General features: G+C 33.0%; 2 protein-coding genes across 2 annotated transcripts in view; one reads left to right on the top strand and one right to left on the bottom strand.

Moving 5' to 3' along the window:
• Window positions 1-8889: 8889 nt before the first annotated feature.
• LOC135840635 (limbic system-associated membrane protein-like) overlaps window positions 8890-19893 on the top strand; it is a 390872-nt gene continuing 379868 nt past the window's right edge. The window contains exons 1-2 of the mRNA XM_065357259.1: window positions 8890-8902; window positions 9558-9766. Of these exons, the coding sequence (XP_065213331.1) occupies window positions 8890-8902; window positions 9558-9766 (222 nt within the window). The remainder of the gene's footprint in view (window positions 8903-9557; window positions 9767-19893) is intronic.
• LOC135841951 (troponin C, isoallergen Bla g 6.0301) lies at window positions 11589-16819 on the bottom strand. Its single transcript, XM_065359186.1, has 6 exons — window positions 16605-16819; window positions 16376-16403; window positions 14468-14611; window positions 12167-12286; window positions 11913-12044; window positions 11589-11819 (listed from the first exon to the last, which is right to left on the bottom strand). The coding sequence occupies exons 1-6, from the start codon at window positions 16605-16607 to the stop codon at window positions 11791-11793; spliced, it is 456 nt and encodes a 151-aa protein (XP_065215258.1). The 5' UTR covers window positions 16608-16819; the 3' UTR covers window positions 11589-11790.

Raw genomic sequence — 19893 nt, 5'->3', positions numbered from 1 at the left:
TTGAATTACTCTGAAAGGGCCAAAAGCAATTTTAAATTGGTGATGAAATTCGAAAAAATCGTCGAAGGCTCGACTAGAATGGCTCAAATCCTGTTTGCTGATGTATGGGAGTTGGAATGGAAAAAATTATTCACATTGGTTCACTTTGCTCAAAAAAATTTATTTTTCACGAAAAATTTTTAAAATTGCCCTTGAACACTTTTTTTGAATTTTTAAAATTTTCAAAAAATTTTCCCAAGTCCAAAAATGAACTTGAAGACTAGAAATTTCGGTTTCGGAGGTTTCAAGACACGTTCTTTCGATCTAACTTGGTTTCGTTCAAATTTGAGAGTGCCTCTTGAAAAAGTTTACTTACTCGTAAATTATTTTAAAATCGAACTATTGAACTCCACGACTGGCTAAAATCCCAAACATAATAATTCACTGACCACAGTTCACCACCTCATCAAATTCCCAAAATTGTCAACACACCCTTCAAAATTCGACACCATTCCACTCTTAAATTTCATTAACGATCTGTTCAATTTGAATTGGGCTGTGAAAAAAGCTCATTTTAATTACACGCTTTACCCCCTTCTCGTCGTCGAAAACAATAACCTTTCAAAGAGTTAATATTTAATTACGAAATACAAACTCGACCGCATAAAAAAGCATAAAATTTAAATAAAAGCCGACGAATAGGAAAACCCCGGCACGAAAAAAAATTTAATTTAAAAAGGTCATTATTTTTCAATTTTATACTCGATATTTAATAACATGGAAAACACACAGAGCACTGAAAAAACTCACGCCGAAGAAATACAAAATAAAAAAAGTCGCGCAAAAACCATTTGAAATTCGTTTTTTTTTTTCCTATTTCACTTCTAAACAAGAAACACAGAATGGGGAAAAAATACTCCAACTCGACGTATATACAACAAAAACATATTATTATACCTTTTTTTTTTCGTCCTGCGTTCGTTGCCAAAGCCAAGCACCGTGTCGAAGCAAAGCTAAAAACCTCAAGGTTAGTTAACCGGCCCACGTGATTCATTAGTTCCACAAGTTTGCATCTCAACTGCAAAAAATCGCCCCTACATAGACGATAAAAATACTTGTAACTCGGGCGACCCATTTTACTTTTAGGGAAAACAAACGAGAAAATATACAAGATATTTTGGTCAAATTCGCAATTCGCAAAATACGACTGAAATCTTCGAACACCTTGCTTCGTCCTTTCAGGCTTGAAATATGTTTTGACGCGGATATAATAAACCTCACAATTCGAAACCATATCATCTGTTTCCCTCCCTTGGTAAAAAAATATTAGAAAGTAGGTCATTTACGAACCATCTTGTTCGTCGTATATTTCAACTGCCATCTCAATGTGTTTTTTTCATCGTAAAATAAAAAAAAATGAAAAAAACACCGGCAGCAGTAACAACAACAACAACAACAATATCGAAGCCATACATATAGTTAACCCCCTAATTAGTCAATTTCTCTCACTTGCACAGCCAAATCCGTGTTTCGTATCATGAAAGCATTGGAAAAAAAAATCCCTTTTATTCGCATCCTATTAAACAGCTCGCCGATTTCCTATAAGCCCTATACATAAATTCAAATCGACGTGATAAATTACTTTCGTCTCTCTCATAATTCATGAAAAAATATGAAGAAAATTTTCGGGCATTAGGTTTTCCTATATTATATTTGTACCATTCGTTACTCGGCAACTTTTGAAAAAGATACCATCTGATCAAATTGAAAGGCCATACGAAGAAACACATAGATCTTGCCACGTCAAACTTATGTACACTCGATTCATAGGTACTCGTATCATATTATATGCGATGCAATATTCGTTCTCTTTCTATTCTGTATTAGGTACTCGGAGCATCGCGTATATGACAACAAAATGGAGCGGAAATCGTTTATTTAAATATCGAATTGTATATTTATTATGTATACAGAAACGAATCAGCCTATTTGGCAAATAATCGTGCTTCATTCCGGGTGTAATATTTTACCTCGTGTTATGTAACACAAAATTGACAGTAAATTGCGAGAAAAAAATACTCGTATATGTCAGATTAAGTGGGTGTTTTTGAAAAGATTTTTTTTTTTTTAGTGGAAAATATTCATTCGTACAAGTGGTGATTTTGGAAACTGTTTTTTTTTCTCATTTTTTAAAATGCCTTTTGACGAATGAAAATGATATTTTTGAATGAAATAAAATATTTTTAGTTAGAAGTATTAAATCTATTTCAAAGTACCTGAAATGAGTCTAATCTGGAAATTGAAGGGACAGGGGTATGTGGATTTTCGAAAATTCAATTTGTTACCATTGGATTCAGGCATCATTTTTTAAAACAAACAAAGAAAGTTCTCTGTCAAATTTGCCTATCTCTAAAACTGAAGACGCGGTGCTACACAGGCAACCATATTTCGCAAATATAATATTTTTTTTGTAAATTTTCCAAATTTTCAAAAATTGAATTTTTGTTGATATTGAAGCTGAATTCTTGTGTAACTTTTTAAAACGAGCAAAAAATGTTCTATCGTAATATTGTCTAACCATGAAATTGAAGGAGCTGGAAACAGAAATTTATAGAAATTTTGGGATACCTATCATGATTTACCTGTAGAGCTTTCAATTTCATAGAAAGATAGGCTTTTTTTTTCAAAGAACCTTTTTTTTTTATCGTCTCGAAAAATTATGCCTGAATCCAATGGTCAGAGATTGAATTTCTGAAAATCCACACACCACGGCCCCTTCAAATTCCCAATTAGACTCATTTCAGAAAAACCTAATATCAGCGGTTTTCTATCCACATTAAGGGGCTTCGGTACCTCCCAAAATGTGATTTTCAGGGGTTTTATTTTAATCTTTTAATAGTATGTCTCCGTCTGTTGTGTAATGATTACAATAACAAATACACAGAAATAATACCTATCAAAATGTTTGATCCTTACCTTTTTTGTTAAAGTTGAATTCTGGAGGGTTCTCTATTACTATAAAAGCACTTTGAAACGTGTTTTTCCGCTTCAAGTAGCCAATTTCAGTTGAAATTTTTCCCCTCAATAGACGATTTCAATGAAACGTCACAGTGACGTCACTTGACGGACAGCTATGCTGTGATTGGTCGGTTTCATTATCAACAAACAAATTTGGCCCTCGATTAGCATTACGTTAAATGGGGAATTTGAAATCTATGAAGAAATGAGGAAAACGCTTGTTAAATTCGGATTCTGCGTTGAAAAAGACCCTAATATCATACAACCTTTCTCATAATTTCTTTATAGATTTTAAATTCCCCATTTAACGTAATGTTAATAGAGGGCCAAAAACGTTGTCAAAAGCGCTTTCGAACAATTGTCGCTACACCATTAGCCAATCACGTTGTAGCTGTCCGTCAAGTGACGTCATTGTGACGTTTCATTGAAATCGTCTATATACCATATTCAAATGATTTAAAATTATCAAAAAATTGATGAAACAGTTCCCTTTAGCAAAATTCGTCAATTTTTTATAGGTATGTTTTATTCTGTTTTCATAACGAATATACATATAGAAAAAATATCAAAAGTTTTAACCCCTCCCCCTTTTTTTTCAATGTCGGACCCACCGCAATAGCCTTCATTTTTCAACAAAAATTTGACTAAAAATTACTTACTTGAAATTATTGTAGGTAATTTTTTTACCAAATTACCTGTTTGTAAAAGATGGATTAATTACTTACAACATGCTGGAAATGATTTTTGAAAATTGCGAAAAGAGAGTTTTCAAGACAAAACTCTGCAAATCAGTCTGTTGAGTACTGAAGTCAACCTCTCGAATTGAATTCGAGCACTTTTGAGACGAGACGATCTGGAGCCTTCAGCTGAACTTTCCTTTTCTCCAGTAATTTCGAACTGTTCCCGAAGGTGTTTTTGTAATCACTTAGTAAACCTTGGCAGGTGAAAATATTTTATTCTGGTCATAAGTTGAATAATGTAATCGATTAGGACAGGTGAATTTCGAACTCGAGGTGACGGATGTGAAATAAAAGTATTTTTTTCACTAGCCTCAAATTTAAACATTTGAAAAGAGATCCGATAATATTGGTCAATTTCTGCAGTGGTTTCTACTTTCCAGTGAGTTTAAGATTTGTGGGCTATTCTTAATATTGATTTTTTTTCTAGTGGAAAACATTCGTACACGCGTAGTGTGATTTTTGGAATATTTTTCAAAAAATGCTCTTTGAGGAATGAAAATGATCAATTTTTATGAAATGAAAACGTTTTTAGAAATATTAAAACCATTTCAATGTAGTGGAAGATTGTATATGGTACCTCTACCTACAGTACGTTGGGTGAAACTGTTTTTTTTTTTTTTTTAGATTTTGATTTTCATGCTATTTCTCGTTTGGCATACGGTCAAATTATATTTTTTTTATTGCATAAGCGCGGTTTTCCATCCACTTCCAGGAGGTTAGTACCTCCCAAAACATGATTTTCAGGTATTTTTAATATGTCTCCTGCTGTTTTGAACCGATTAATTTGAAACTCGGTGTGAAGATGAAGATACTTGAGGGTAATGTCCCTGAATTTTTAAAGATTTCTTAAAAACTAAACGACGACACCAAAAATCCACGTTGATAACTTCTAATCAACGTGAAGGGAGAGGGGTGTCAAAAGTCTGAAAAAAAAATATATATTTTAACATTAATTCATAATTTTGTGTCTCGATGAATTTGAGTGAATTTTTTTCTATTTTTTAATCAAAATTTTAGATCCCCCCTTTTTTTCCAAAGTAAGACTTACCGCAATAATCGTAATTTTCTAGCAAAAATTTGATTAAAAATTACTTACTTAAAGTTGTAAACTTTTTTGTAAAAATGTCCTCCAAATAAAGCCGTATAATGTCTGCTTTATTACAACATGTGAAAAATAACCTTTGAACACTTGAAAAACATTCAATGATTTAGAATTTTAAAATTACCAAAAAATTCACGAACCGCAGTTCAATTTAGCTAGATTCGTCCATTTTTTGTCCACGTGTTATTTTATTTTCATATTGAAGAAAAAATATCAAAATTTTTGAACCCTCTTTTTTTCAAAGTCGGACCTACCAAATGACGAATTTTGCTAAATGTGATATGGAGGCGAAGTCCTTAAATTCCAAAGTGACCTAAGTGCATTTTTTTCGTTTCGAGAAAAACGTAAAAATCTGTTTTCATCACACTTGCGCTGCAGTAATAGGTGATTTGATGGCATGTATTGTATGTGAAGATTAAACTTCCTGTAATAGTCAATCATGTAAAATTTCGAAACAAAATTAAATTAAATTTGGCGTCAAAACATAAATAGGAAAATCCCGTTAGAATATTTGTATGTGCTTGAAAAACATTAAAATCGTTCAAAATAGCCAAAAACTGATAAAATTTCAGCAGCATTTTGTCATTTTTAGCTAACTTTGTGCAGAAATTTTGTTTTTCACTTACTTACCTACTTATGCAATGGAAATTGAACTGCGAAGAAATGAGAAAATAAAAAAATACTTGCTATATTTTTTCCATCACGTTTACGTATTGGTTTTATTTTTCATTTATCGATATTTCAGCGAAGCGAAGGAACCAGGAAGAAAATTTCTTACTAAACATGCGTATTAAATTACGTATGTTAGAATTAACTTCTTATCGTTATGGTTCTCCTGTGGTTATTATCTTCTATAATGAGAAGTCTTTGAAACCTGTCAACTTCAACTCTAGTGGAAATTTGACTCATTTGGAGAACATTTTCAACCCAGTCATGGGTTCGCTATATTTGATTTTTATAGAATTTTTGAAAATTGCGAAAACATCTTCTCGGTATAAATTGATTTTCTGCGAATAGAGTTTTTGAGACAAAACTCTGCAAATCAGTCTGTTGAGTACAGAACTTTTTTTTCCCTCTAGTAATTCAAATTGTTCCTCAAGCCGTTATTGTAATCGCTTGATCAACTTTGCCAGGTAAAAATTCATTCCGGCCATACAAGTAAGTTGAATATTCTAATCGATTATGACACGTGAATTGCAAACTCGAGGTGACGGATGTGAATTTTTTTTTCATTAGCCTCAAATTTAAACATTTTCGATAAGAGATCCGATAATATCGGTTAACTTTTGCAGCGGTTTCTACTTTTCAGTGCGTTTAAGGTTTTTGAGCTATTCTTTAGGGTTCAGGAGAGAAAAGGGTAGAGGAAATCGAATGATTTTCTGCAAAAAAAAAAATGGGTGATTTAAATCATTTTTTCTTTATTATGTACTTATGTCGTCTTTAAAAATTAACTAAGAACCAGCTCAACATTTTTGGTTCTGAGATGTGAGCGACCGATGTGCTCGTTCAGTGTGCTGAATTTTATTCCAGTCGAGTTTGATGGCTGGTTAAAGGTTTTTGTTGCAAAGAATCCATTTTCAATTTCATTTTTTCAATTTAAAAACATGTTCTTGATGGTGGTTATTTCGGTATATTAGGTCTCATTTTTCGTAACTGGACCTCACTTGGTTTTTTTTGGGAGGAGGAAGGGGAGGGAGCGGCTTATATTGTACCCTCTTTTTAGAATTTGAAACTTGAAAAAAATGCATAAAGCAGAAGAGTAACTTTTAGCCAAGGCCGAAATACTCTTGTAATCAGTGATCCACACCCAGAAGGCTCTTTGGTTTGACAGTTACCTTGGTACTAGGAGGGAAAGCACCAAATGCTGCAGCTCCTGCATAAGACGTGAGTTGGATGGACCCATAGGATGTATCAGTATAAGGATTAAACCGTGGTCCTTGAGTGTTGTAGTAACCAGAAGGCTGAGATCTCTGGGCAGTACTCTATGGGGGGACTTGCTGTGACATTGTAGGCTCTGGGACCACTGCGAAGACATAGCTTGTCCTTTTGGATCAATAATTCCTACCTTAACCAAAGTAGAGGTAACTATTTTCTCAACACTAGCAGCATCGACTCCTTTACAGCATGACTCAGAACCCTTTTTACGCTTCTTTCTAGCTCTACGACCGCTTTTCCAGCTAGGACAATTGGCCTCAAGGTTGGCCACCTTCTCCTGAAGGGCCTTGTACCCATCGGAAAGAGATCTGACACAAGACGCCATGCCATCCAGGGCTCCAGTGAGCATAGAGAGAAAAGCATCCAGCTCCAGCTCACCCTTTATCGCTCCCCTACACCCATCTCTGATACTAGCAATTCCTTGTTCATGCTTGGCTTTAATTTCATCTGCATTTACGTTTAGCACTGTTGTCATATTCATAGATAGCTCTGAAGAAGACGTTACCCTCAGCCTCTTCTTTGACCTTACCCTATTCACCCGCCTTGAATCACTGCCAGAGCTGGACGAGCCACCTGCTTTGGACAAGTCTGGAGAACTATCCTCACTAGATGACGCATCCGCCTCCACAATAGACAACTCGAGCTCGGAGGGGGGGGTTATCACGATTATTCGGAGTAGACCCTAAAGGCGCACATTTTTTCGGAGTATTTACAGGGGAACTATCCATTGCAACAAACTTACCATCAATTATATTACCATATCGAACCATAGAGCCCACTGTCCTAAAGGTAGAGCATCCAGGGGGGAGACTCGATGGGAGAGGAAAAGGATCCACCATTTTCATCTCAACCTCGTTCTCTCCACACTACATATCAGCATCCTGACTATGTACAAAGTTTTTTGCCTCAATGAGGAAAGGTCCATACCCCTCATTAAACATAAGGTACTCTATATCATCTTTGTTTTTATCGTACTCTACTACTAGAGGAGAGACAAACACAACAAAACGAAAAAAATCATATCATTAACCAAGTCGAAAAAATAGCCACTTACAAGATAAGAATACATCGAATGAATGTTAATCTTCAGTGTAATTTTGTTTTTTCGACTCTATTTACGATAAAATTTTATGACTTGCTGATTAAAAATCCTCGCTCTTAGCGGTCCAGACTTTTGTTGTTTTAATTATTCGGTCAAAGACATTTCTTTCGCCAAGTTTTTATTCTTGCTCAACTTGTGAACTGCCAGATGACCATTTTTAATATCGTTATTACGATTTTTTTCTTATTAGTTTTTTTTAAAAAAATTTCATAAAGCGCTTCTGACTCATATTTTTTACTCGTGTTGTTAAATTATTTTCGAAAAAAAATTCCCAATTCATTTGTTTTATTGGAAATTTAGGATTTGAGCTTTTTCAAAACTTTCATTTTCCGAAGTGATTTTTTTTCAGAAGCTTAAATTTTTTGTGATTGGGTCAATTGGACAGGGTACTTTATTACACTCTTCATCAAAACAATTTGTAGGAACGTAGAGACCCTCCAAAGGGTTGAAAATTGATTTTACTGAGTCAAATAGCCACTTACTACTTGATCATGTTTCAAATCAGGTATAAATACTACTTCATCATCATTTGTTGTCTGGCGGTATTCATTTAAATACATATTTTTAGCCATTTCTGCGAATTCGTTCGATACCCATAAAAAAATCTATCGATTGAACTTTTCTCGTTTCCCTCCATAAAGGTGGACTCGAAACAAAGGTTTTATTCTTTCCACGGCGTAATATTTTTTGCCAACTTTGCTCTCGAAGTTGAATCATAATTACAACTTCGAATTACTTTTTAATAGTAAAAGCAAGAAAATGGAAATTTACATTTACTACGTTCTCGTTTGACGCTAAGTATTAAACGAGTTCGTTTTGATTTCACCTGCAAATGCTTTTCATTATAAAACAACAAAAAATTCGCTAATAAACTTATTGTTATGAAACGAAGATTATGAAGCTTAGGACTAGGGGAGGTGAATAGAGGTCCTCTTATTATCAGAACAAATGTTTTAAATATGGATCAAGGTTTTCAATTCTACCTACAAGTCGCAAGAAGCAAATAGGATGTGATGACTGATGAGGGTAAAATGTATCCAGGTCGGAGGAAGGATACCTACTTGTTATTTCCTCATTTGGATCGATTGTTTCTTCGGCTGAGTGTTTATTTTTTCATACGAAAACGAATCCTTCAAATACAGTACATGTGTAGATGAGTTTGTTCTTTCAAGGATTTCTATAATTTGCTCGCTGAAGAAATAAAAAAATGATTGTCCTTGATGGGGAAAAAAAGATGAAAATTATGACTTATCAATTGTATTAGGCATATGAAATATTTTCAAGGGATGCTTGTAGTTAATTTTTGACCTCAAATGATCGATTTTATAATATATTGTCATCCCAAACAATAAATCACTTCTACGAAACGACAAAAGTATCCAACTTAATAAATAAAACCATACAAAGAATATTTTCTTATCACAAGCCCACTATCTTCGATCAAAGGCATCAACTGTAAGCTTTTGATGCGTTTTTTTATTCTTACTCCAAACATACAATATATTATAGCTTTGTCTTTGTATTTTCACTGTTTATTCTGGCTTTCTGCCTGACCAGTATCTTGGGTCTTTTTCGTTGATATATTGACCACTGGTTATATTATATTCCTTTTAAAAACCGCGTAAACCGCTCAAAGCGAGGCCTCGTTCTAATGAAGAGCTCTATATCTTTTGTGTTACAGAAAAACAGAGATCACTCAAAGGAGACGAATACGCGATACGATGCGAGAACAGTCACGTCATAAGGCACAGACATAAAAAACCTCCTACCAAAGATTGTTTGTCTTCCAGTTCGTCGATTTTTGTGACGAAAAATCTTACAATAATCACAGCTCAAACGGGATCCACCGCTATATTGCCCTGCGTATTGATGGGATTTGTTAATGGCGTGGTGAGTAGAAATTTTTTTCTCCTGGTTTTTCGTAGTTTGTATTTTTTGTTCTATTGTTTTTAAATTAAGTGGGTATTTTGTTGGTTGCGTGGATTTGAGTATTTCAAACTTACTATAATGCGATTTGGATCAAAAATGTACGTTGTGATTATTGTCATTCTTTGTGCTGTTCAACGGATTCGTCATCATTTGTAAACAATTATACATGTTTCCATAAATCATTGCAAAATCGATGGTTTCATATGTGAGGTGCAGGGTGCAGGCTGCAGGCCAATTTATGCCAATTGTCTCGCCACAGCGCAGGTTTGTCAACGAATGCGTTCTTTCCAAGGTCTAACATGAACGTCATCGGAAATCTGTGATATTAATGTTCCATGATTTCATTAATTTTATTCAAGTTTCTTCGTGTCGATGTTACGTGAAAAATTATTGAATTTTTCATTTCGTTAAATTTTGTTATTCAAGAAATGAAAAATCAGCTTCAAGTTCAAATTTAAAATCCAGTTTAGCAAACAATGAAACAACCAACCAATAAGGTGAAGTGAAAGGAAATGCAAAAACTATCTTGCAATCAGCGAATAGCTGATGGCTTGTTTTGTTCGGTAAAAACTGAGTACTAGGAACTGGGTTTGGGGACAATTCTCAGAAAGTGAGTTCCGAGAGCAAAGCTCGAAGAACGAGTAAGCGGCGAGCGAAGCTCCCTGAGCTCCCTAGTATTTATACACAATTAACAAACTACACAATTTTTGTATATTTTGACAAAGTTTTCTGAATTTTTTCTGATTCTTGATTTTCATGCCATTTTGTTTCATTTGAACAAAATTCGTAACATTTCAACAGAAAAATTTCATACTATTTTTGTGACCATTTCATAATTTTTTACAATTTGAAACAAATTATTTTACAATGTTTAATTCAATTTCCACAATTTTAGCGAATTTTTCATTTTTGCACACATCGCACCTCGGGAGTAATAAGGTCACATCTCAAAAAAAATCGATTTTGATGTTTTTGCATTTTTGGGGTTTGCATGACCCCCTGCAACCAAAAATAACACTTTGAGTCGGGTATGCTGCTTAGATCATGTAAAAAATGCAAAGGGCCTAACTCAAAATTTCTACAACATTGCAAGTTGTTTGGAGTTATAAGGTCACATCTCAAAAAACTCCTCTTTCTTTGAGTAAAATTCGCACATACAAAGTGTCAGAAAACAGTTTCGATAGTTTTGAACGTTTTTAAGATGTAAAATAATCACAAGGAGTGTATTTTTGGTAGGTTTGTTCCAAAACAAAAAAATTTTAAAATAGAACATTTTTCAGGAAAATTAATTTGCATATATATTGAAATTTTAGTTTTTTGAGAAAAACTCAAAAACTAAGCACTCTAGAAAAAAACTAACGACGTTATGTCGATTGGAAATTTAATTCTCTACAACTTTGTTATCATGAAATTTTTTTTGGACGCTTTTTTCTGCCTCCAGATCACTTTTTATGAAAGGTTATAACTCAAAATGTTTTCCAAACATTGAAATATTTCCTCTTTAAGAGTTTATTTTTCAAAATATTCTTATGCTAAATGAAGGTAGGATACCCAATCTTCAAAATGACATGCTATTCATTCCTCACAATTGATTATAAGTTGATGAAAATAATGAATCAAGTTTTAAAAAAAAAGAAAATCACTCTCCTGTAAAATTTCACTTTTTTGAGATGTGACCTTATTACTCCCGAGGTGCGACATATTCTTCAATGATAATGAACCTCACAATAGTTTCCTTCATTTCTAAATTAAACACAAAAAAATTAAGAAAAAGTCCATCAAATAAGAACTTATTTTGAATGTATATTGTGAAACGAATAAATACAGAAAATTAGCGGGTAACCAAAATACTGAAACAAGATATTATGCAAAAATATTATGAAATAACTTTGCCCACACGCTCTATACATAAAGAATATAGATGGTTCATACATATTCCACAGATCTGTCTTGAAAATTCGAAACGTTGTAAGAAAATTTAAATTTTACTCTCCAGTCATCATTTCCATGAATTCTGAAACATTTGTAGCACGCATTTGCATACACAATATTATAGAATTGACTTTTTAAAATTTTAGGATCTGTTATCACTTCTGAATCAACTTACCATCAAAATCAACAGTTCCTGATCCATCGGAATCAATTTCATCGATCATCATGTCTAATTCTTCATTTGTTAATTGATCGTCCAACTCCCTTAAAATTTCTTTTAAACACGTGGTTGGAATGTATCCGTTACCTGTGAGAAAAATTTGAAACATGGATTTTAAATTATAATTTCAAAATTAAAATGAAAAATGATCGAATTTGTTTTCAAGTAATTATACAAATTCACAGGTAGGTAGGTACGAGTATGAGTACCTTCTTTGTCATACAATCTGAACGCTTCTCGTAATTCTTTTTGCATAGCTTCATCATCTTCTTCTACAATGAATTTGGCGGCCAAAGTTACGAATTCGTCAAATTCCAATCTTCCAGATTCTGTAACAAAATAAGTATTAGGGTGTTCCTTATTTTGAAAAGTTGGAATTTTGTAGCTCTCGCCCCCCCCAAACATGACCTCAGGTGAGAAAATAATTCCATATTTTTTTCCCCTATCTGTAAAAAAAAATGGTGCTGGTAGCCCCCTAACTGGGAATAAATCAAAAAAATCAAAAAAAGTCCTATTCATCAAAATTTTTTGTTTCTGCGCCAGAATGTTTCTAAATAATCCCCTTTTTAGGAAAAAAATTCCTCCGGTCTTTCAAACTATATTGGCCCCCTAGTAAGGAGCCCCTCAAAGTTGAAAAAATCACAAAAAATAATAATAGGTAAATCAAAGTTATGAAAAATTTGATGAAAATATCTAATTTCCACATTAGAATTGTTCTACATAACCCCCTTTTCAAGAAAAAACCATTGTTGGACCCCCAAATGATTTTGGCTCTCTTGCATGGAGCCCCTCAAATTTGGGAAAAATGAAAAAAATATTATAAATTGATGTCTGCAGAAATGTTTTGAAAATTTTGTATTTATGTGCAGAATCTCTCTGAATAAGCACTTTTTCACAACAAAACTCCCCCCCCCCGGTCTCCCAAATCATGTTGGTTACCTTTAAAGCCCCTCCAAGTTGAAAAAAATCAACAAAAAAATGAAAAATTTATATCTATACACATTTTTTTGATAATGTTTCATTTCTGAGCAGAGTACTTTTAGATAACCACTTTTTCAAGAAACGCATCCTTTTGTCCTCCAAATGATGGTGGTCTATTTTTATGAGACACCCAAAATTGAAGAATATTGAGAAAGATGAAAACTGATGTCTATAGGTACTCGTAATTAGGTGAAAAATTTTCATCTCTGAGCAGAATGCTTCTAGATAATTCTTTTTTCCAGAAAAACCTTCTCTCAGTCACCACCTACATATGTTAGAGATCCACAAGTTGATTTAATTTTTTTTTTTTGGAATGGAGGTAAAGTCTCCTCTTCAAAGATAGTTTCAAGTCATGGATATGTTTTTTTTTTTGCTTTAAACTTGAAAATTAAATCTCATTGATAGGGATTCTTGACGATTTTTTCCAAGTTCTCAGGTCTTACATTACAAAATATCAGAACTTCGATAAGTCTTCTGTGAAAATTTGACATAAGTTAATTTTATTACAAAACGTCCACTTCAATGTTTCTCAAAGTCAAAATTCAGAAATTTGTTCTTTTTCTACAAGTTTTTAAAAGTCTGACATAGTTAGTGCTTTTCTGATGAAGATCGACCAAATCCAAGGATTAGAATATGGAAGAAAAAAATGTAATAATATTCATTATTTTCCATTTTCTGGGGAAGGAGACATAGACAAGTTCCACCTTCTCATCATGCAGACAGGTCATAAAATATTTTATAGTATTTCTACCTAATGAAAATGGACCAAATCCAAGGATTATGATGTGAAAAAAAAGTAAAAATTTCAATTTTTCTAATGGGGGGGGGGGACAGGCGTGCTCCCTAGCACGACTCATTTTTACTAATGTGATTGAAGAAGTTTTTCTCGTGAAACCCGACAACAATTTAGGGCGTCATTAAATATTTTTTCACTAGCATGTAGGCGTAAATCTGAGCTCTCCCCTCCACTGGTTAGTCTTAGGTGGAGATAGGGAGCTAAAATTGGTATATAGGTTGATTTTACGTAGGTAAGTAGGGACTTAACTGAGGTGTTAGAACTAGAATGTTCACAATTTTAAAAATTTTGCCTGATACTTCGATTTTTTCATACATGGGAAAATTGGGGGGGGCCACCAGCACGACTTTTTTTTCACCTAGGGGGCTGAAATTTTCAGGGTATCATTTTCTCACCCAAGGTCATGTTTTAAGGGGGTGGGAACGAAAAAAATTGTTTCACCATACAAATAAGGAACACCTTAATAAGTATGTACTCGTATGTATCAGAATAACTTATGATCCAAATTTTGAATAGATCCAATGAGTAGTTAAGCGTTGCGTCTGAGCGAGGCAAGGCAGAATGTTTTCGAAGAAATGCATAAACATCAAAAACAGTCTATTTTTAGTAATAAATAGACGCACTATTGATCGTATATTGCGAGCGTCAAAGAGAGTTATTAATTGCCCCCCTCCCCCGAAAATTCTTCTTTTTTCAAAAGTAATTATCACGTGATAAAAAAGTCAAAACTTACTGTCGGCATCTACTTCTTCAATAAGTTCATCAAGAATTTTCTTATTGAAAGGTTGACCCATTAAACGTAAAATATCAGCTACCATGTCAGTTGGAATACTTCCTGACCGTTCTCTGTCGAAAGCATCGAATGCTTTGCGTAATACTGAAACGTAACAGATTATTAATGTGTAACAAAAAACAAGACGTCAAAATAAGAAATAAAAGAACTCTTCAAACTTGGGAAGAAGGTAAATTAATAACTACATATTGTATGTTAAAATTAAAAGTAGGTGTGTAGGTACATAATAAGGTGTTGAAACAGGCGAACGTCAAAATAAAATAGGTACATATGTATCGATAAGACAAGGTATCATAGGTTGAAGCTTTTGAAGCCACCAAGTAAGTAGATTACACATTTGTCCCTGATACAGGTATTTTGATCCCAAAAATTCAAGGAAACCGTATAAATTTGTACACATTTGCAGTTGAATATTTTTAATACTTCATTTTCATTATTTTGATTCCGACATTCGAGTCGCATTACTCAATCTCAGCAGAAATATAGGGTCTCATCAACTTTAAATCCATATACGAGGATAGCCGCACCAATCTGATGAAGTGGAGTCACTCGAAAATTGGAAAAAAGTTACAAGTATAAATCATGGCTAGTTTAATAGGTACCTTTTTACGTTATCTAAAATTACTCGCGTTTGTCTCAAATTTTTGGCAGCATTTGACGAAAAAAATTATGGGCAAATTTTCAAGTATATTGTTCAAGTCAAGAACCTCAGAAATCGAATGTTTACGACAAAGATTCCAATATATACTCCTTTTTCGACAAAATAATAAAACCCAATTAAATATCATTTATTAACCAGCTAAGATATCTACATTGATTGAATTTCTGGTTGCAAATTACTACTCTCGTGTTCATTCCATCAAAGTAAGAGTTTCAACGAGGCAAGAAAGTTTTAAAAATAAAAAAAGTGTAGCATGAATCATTTTTATTTTTTGTTCCAGTAAATTAGAGTTGATTAAAAAGCTGCTAAAAACTTGATATATGAGCCTGCTGATATTTTTTTTTATACACGAAACGTTTCATTACTTCGGTCAAGTAGGCAGTGTGTCTAACACTCCTTTTTATCCTTCAAAAGTCCTTTTCTTCAACAATTTTATCCAAAAGTCCTTTTTTTTTCAAAATGACTTTTTCAAATTTTCAATTTTTTCCCCTTTTTTCCGGAATTTTGAACTTATAGAAAAGGGCCCATTTGTCGACTTTTTTAGAACTTGAATCACACATTTTTGTGATCTTCTGCACTCGCTTCGCTTGGGCTACTTGCTCTTCTTTTTCCAAATGAGTGACTAATTGTTCAAATTCAAGAATAGTTCAAAGTTAGAATCAGAAAAATAAACTCCTCCTTCCTTACAGATTTTTTTTTACTTCTCAGCAAAACATGAAATTTCGAGAACTTTTAGCCTTACTTCACTCGGGTTTGTTTGCTTTTCTTTTTCAAGTATGAATTTTTTTTCTTTTTTTTTTTTGAATTGGGGCGTTGAATCATCATTTAAATTTTGAGATTTTGTAGCAAAATATAGGTACCTACCTAACTTGTTACACAAAAAAACATCGGGAGAAATCTCACCCACTTCCTCCCTCTCTTGAAAAATCCTAAGTGTTAAAAAACTGTCCTGTTAAAAGTCCTGCTAAAATTTCTTTGGCTAAAAACTTTGAATATAAATTTTGAACCTCTAACCTTGAAACAAATTTTGAACCCCCCCCCTCTCAAAATTCCATAAGTGCTCGAAAAATGACCTGCTGAAAGTCATTTTTCAAGTCCTTTTTTTCCATTTTGAAATTTTGTTAGACACCCTGGTAGATGTATAAATTGTATAATACATATATACAAACGAAAAAAAAATCACATACCTGAAATTTGTTCTGGCGGGAGATCCTCCTGGAAATTGATTTTTTTAAAATTATATTAAAAACGTCATAAGGACAGTTGTACAAACGAAAATTTTTAATAAAAAATAAATTAAGCAAATAATATGTTTCAGAGTTCATTTTTTTATAAATTTGATTTGCATTTAAAAATAAAATTTTGTCAATTAATTTCTACCTTAATTTTTATTAAAAAATTGTAACAAAAACTTACCATTTTTAATTTTGATGAGATGTAAATTTATCAACACAGATCACTTTATTAGGCTACAACAACAACGCTGCGTAAAATTTTGTTTTTTGTGACTCACGAGTTCTTGGTGGAATAATGATACCCCCCTGCTTCGTGGGCTGTAGTTGATTTTAAAATTCTTATCTTTGAAACGAGCTAGTTGAAATTACATATGAATGAAGTGTGTTTAAAAATATACGTATGTAATTACAAGTCTTATATTGGACTAGTGTTGTGCAGACTACGAGTATAACGCATGCGTTCTGGTTGAGAAAAAAAAACAGAAACAGAGATGAAGCGAATGACTTGGTGTAATAAGAGCATTCGACGAAAGAGAAGAAAGTTATATTTTTAGACGAAGTTAACAACGATCTAAAACAGAAGAGTAATATAGGTACATCGATGAAGATAGTATGTACATATGTGCAATGTGCATCATTGAAAGAGCTTTAAGAACAATCAATAGCTTTCGAAGCATTAGGTAGGTAGTAGGTACCTGAGAGAAAATATTTAATTTATTTTCAAGATTAATTTTTCGAAATTTCAATTGCAGCTATGAAAAGTTATAAAATTACACATCACGGTTTCAAAGTTGGTTTCTTTTTTCTCTTAATGTTGGTGTAAAACGTTGCAGGTTATAAACACACAGCCAGAGCCAATAGAGCCAACCTCCACATAACTAAAATTATTTTTGAGGAAGAACGTGGCTTGAGGCCAGAAATTCGTAATAAAATACATATTAATTGATATGGAACGCGTAGGTAAATACAAAATAGTATCGAACGATACCTACTCAAAAAAATATCGCGAGTTTAATTTTCATTTTCATTTTAATGTCAGTTCTAATGTGCCATAATATTGAATGGATGCATTCACGAAGTATTTTTAATGAATGGAATGGAGGATTTGTTTGATTTTTCAAATGATTTTTTTCAATTTTTTAAAATTCAATGTTCTGACAAATTTCTTATGAAAATTTTTTTCGTGGTGGGATGAGGGAGGGGAAATGAAATTTTACAAAATAATCTTTCAAGCAATTTTGTAAAAAAAAAAACTTATTAATTACTTCGGAAAATTTCAAAACAAAAAGAGGAACTTTTAGACTGGCAAGACAAAAATTATTTCTTTTGGATGTTTTGGCAAACAAAACACAAGTCTCTTAGCAATTTTGGCAAAAATTACGAATTACGACCATTTGACTACTTTGACAAGAACCTACTTCCTGAGAATTTTGATGGAAGATTTCAAATTTTCATCGATTCACCAAAAATTGACACTCTCTGACAATGTTGTCAAAAAACGAGAATTTTTTGACAATTTTGGCAAAAACAGGATTTTTTTGGCCAACCATTGACAAGAACAGGAATGTTTGACAATTTTGGCAAAAATTGACTCTTTTTGAGAATTTTACCAAGATGATCACTTGTTGATAATTTCGAATAAAATGGATACTCTTTGACAACTTTTTCAAAAAAATGACACTTTTCAACTTGGGCAAATTTGGAAACAAAAGAACAGAACCTTGAACCTTGATACGCCCTGGAATGAGATTATTTAGATTTGAAAAAAAAAAATCCAGACGATCTGTTGAGAAAAATTTAAAACCTATCTGAGAACGTTTCGTAAAAAAAAATCAAATTTTGATTTGTATTCTGTTTTCGAGACCCCCTTAGCTCAAAATGAGTCTTCTCTACAACTTCAATAGTGAAAGTAGGATTTTTTTGCAATTTTGGCCAAAAGTAGTAGGTGAAATTATGACGAGAAAAAAAGTTCTTTTTGAGGATTTTGGTTATGAACAAAATAGACTCCTGGCAATTTTGCCAAAAAATGGGCCTGTTTTACAATTTTTACAAAAAAGTTGAACTTTTTGCAAAAAAATCAAATTTTTGGTCGTTTTGAAAAATGGGTGTGAAGTCTCTTCTCCAAGGAAATTTTGAAATTATGGATACATTTTTCGCTCGTCGACTCAATGTTTAGAATTATTCCAAATTTTAAAAAAATCTGACAAAATAACAGATATTCATTATTAAAAATTTTATAACTTCAGTGATTTTTCCCACCGAGTCTGACGTAATGTCAGAACAAGTTTTCAAAAGTCTAACAGAATGTGAGATTTTGGAAAAGTCCACGAGGTAGTAAATTATCGAAATGAAATAAATTATAATGAAAGACATAATTTTTATGTTATTTATGTAATTACCTAGTGCTGATATTACCCTAACAATTTGAAAATATGAAAAATTTCACTTTTTGGACTCACGTGGTATCAGTATGTCATGCGACGATATTCACTATGCTAAAATCGGTTGAAAATTGAAAAAATTGAAGTAATCCAGCGAAAAGTAAAATCTTACTTGCAATCAACGAACATGTGACTTGTTGAAATCCATTATATCAGTATACTACACATGATGTTACATATTTTTCTTACTCATTAACGTATTCGAATCATCGATATTTTTGAGTTCAGACCAGCGTTTTAATCCATTTCGATCGCAAGCATGGTTTTTTCCGGGTCACGGAAATTCACGGAAAAAAGGTCATTTTGGATGCTAAGAAGTTCAATTTTTGAGCTAGAAACCATTGTTATGGGGCCAAAGTTGAATCAACGTTACCTATTTTTGAGCTGAGCGCTAGATTTTGGCCCATTTTGATAGAGATCATTATCTTTTTCAAAATGATTGAAATGTTTTTTTTTCTGACAGTCGTTAGCTTGCTCAACTTCAAAATTACGTCGAGTCCTATTGCAGTACATACCAATTTTCAAAATGAAGCTGAGAGTTGTAATAAAAATGAGGATCTCGTGGCTTACGAAGCTAAACCATCAAAATTTTGGAACCTGATTTTATCCTTGAAAAATGAGGGGAAATTCTTGGTACTTACTTTTCAAAAAAGTCTGATTTCCGTTGATCTGGAAATTAGTCCCACAACTTGTAAACATTGACAAAATTGAATATAGAAGAGATCCATCGGGTAAGAAAGTTGCTCCAAAAGGTGGCCTTGTGATAAACTGGTCCTTAGCAGCCGAGAATTTAATTCTGGCATGGAGCTAGACATACTGAATCAGTTAAGATGGAAATATCACTTACCCAAAATTCCTCGTTGATTATTCTGTAAGAGTTGGAATTTGCCCATTGGCATATTTTTGTCAGTCGATTGCGATTTGGTAATGAATGATTACTCAGAGTTGTACATACAATAAAAGTAGTGTTTGTGCCTTACATTTAAGCTCCCAAATCGATTGGTGATAGTTTGAAACTGCAGTTCTAAA

This window comes from Planococcus citri, chromosome 3, assembly GCF_950023065.1.
Source record: "Planococcus citri chromosome 3, ihPlaCitr1.1, whole genome shotgun sequence".
NCBI lineage: Eukaryota > Metazoa > Arthropoda > Insecta > Hemiptera > Pseudococcidae > Planococcus > Planococcus citri.
The sequence above is the reverse complement of the archived record's forward strand: the minus strand, read 5'-3'. Positions and strand labels throughout refer to the sequence as shown.